At 33.7% G+C, this 1,998-nt stretch overlaps 1 protein-coding gene across 1 annotated transcript in view; it reads left to right on the top strand.

The window, feature by feature from the left end:
• LOC110419220 (uncharacterized) overlaps nt 1-1,998 on the top strand; it is a 7,823-nt gene that overhangs the window by 5,053 nt on the left and 772 nt on the right. The window contains 2 exon segments of the mRNA XM_089783949.1: nt 61-334; nt 1,025-1,762. Of these exon segments, the coding sequence (XP_089640075.1) occupies nt 61-334; nt 1,025-1,762 (1,012 nt within the window).

Genomic DNA, 1,998 nt, shown 5'->3' on the forward strand with positions numbered 1-1,998 from the left:
AACTCTAACCGTAAGTCATTGTCCAAAATTGAAATATGTTTTTCAAATTCCTTTGGCTCAAGTTCTTCCAGGATTGAAATTCATTTGGATAAGTGATTCTCCTCAATTGCAACAAGTCTTCAGTGTGGCAAAAGAAAAGAATGGGGTTGGTTGTGCCATTGCGCTCCCTTGCCTACAAGATGTCCGGCTGGGAAATTTGATAAATTTGAGTTGCTTTTGCTCAAAAAATTTTCTGATTGCATCGCCATCCTTAGAGAAGTTGGTAGTTTTCAATTGCCCTAAATTGACAAATTTCACCATTCAAAAAGAAGTTAACCAGCAGGCTCTACTAAAGGTACTTTTTTTATACTCTTCTCCTTCAATTGTGTTTTCAAATTTTGCTTTTGACTCAAATCTTTTCAACCTTCGTAAACTAATTCAACGATATCTTAAAATTGCCATTAAAATAATTTTATAATCTTTATTTTTGATGAATATAAAAATCAAAACTCATGAATTAAAAGAAATAAAAAAGAATAGCACATTAGTTAGCAAGTTAATTCTGATTTTTTCCCTTTTTTATCTGAAAGTTAATATGCATTAATATGGGCGATCAGAACATCACCCCTGAAATGTAGCAATAGATATAATATCAGTACAAAATCTCCCTATCCAAGAACCTGTAAACAAAAGAAAACTTTTCCCACTTTGTGTGCACTAAGACTGAGCTAAGCACTTTCCAGATTGAAATACACAAAAAATTGCTATTTCACTCATTTCATACAAAAAAAGGCTCACTTTCGATTTTGTACTCTTCAAGTCATATGTTAATCGACCTTTGTAATCAAGTTTTATAGTGTAAACTTATAACCAAAAAAATATTCAAGTAATTGCTTGATTTATCAGGCATTAGATGCATAGAGTGATGTGTACTATCTTTGGGATTCAAGGCACTTTTCTCTTTCAATATTTAGGTAATAATATCTTGGACCTTTGTAATTTATTCAATTTCTAATGAAATTAAGATATTTTAACATCTTTGCAGGAATTATGCCTCTCTGACTTGGGAAATGACAAGGGGTGCAGCACAATTAATTCTCAATCAAGATGGAGTTTAGTAAATTTGGAATATATAACTGTTGGAAATTGTGTGAAGATATTTCAAATGCAAGCTGGACAATTCTTCTCAAGGGTAGAGAATATACAGCTAGAGCATTTACATCAGTTGCAGGGTCCCATCCAAGTTGCAAGCCTTCAATGCCTTAGATGGTTACATGTGTCAAAGTGTAATAGGTTGAAATATCTCCTCTCTCCTATGCTTGTTCGAAATTTGCCGCATTTGACCCATTTGGAGATAAATCATTGTGAGGAATTGGAAGAAATCATTGAAATGGATCAAACTTCAGCATCATCATCACAAGCTCATCTCCAACCTATATCCTTCCCTAGTCTTGAAATGATAAGAATTTATAAGTGCAGCAACTTGAAAAGCTTATTTCCTCTTAGTGTCACCTGTTCTCCTTCAAAAGTCAGGATCATCTCAATTGATGGGGCCTCTAAACTTGAGCGAGTCTTTAACTTAGACGTTGAAGATTAGCAGAAGGGAATAGTGGTCCCTAACTTGCAAGGACTGCTTCTTAAAGAGCTGCCAAGCCTAAAGAGTTTGTCTCAGGGTTACCATTTTCGATTCCCCTGTATGTATTATGTTGAAGTAAAAGAATGCCCCACGTTGAGTACAAGTTTCAGCATTGATTCAAAACGTGTTGTGCATGCCATAACAGAGGTACCCACTCAAGCTCTTCTTTTGTTATGCTTAATTTTTCGTTCTTGACAATGACACTGATAGAACTAACGATGAGATATACATTATGGAAAATAATAATTACAAGTTGAATTCGTTTGATCGAAAATGTTATGAAAGATAACCATAATGGGATGGAAGGAATATCTATTAATATTTTTGAAAAACTCTCCTATATATTCACGAAAATCAAACGTGAATTAATTATCTTTTAAAAT

This window comes from Theobroma umbraticum, unplaced genomic scaffold, assembly GCF_002168275.2.
Source record: "Theobroma umbraticum cultivar Fairchild unplaced genomic scaffold, ASM216827v3 scaffold_67.0, whole genome shotgun sequence".
NCBI classification, from domain to species: Eukaryota; Viridiplantae; Streptophyta; class Magnoliopsida; order Malvales; family Malvaceae; genus Theobroma; species Theobroma umbraticum.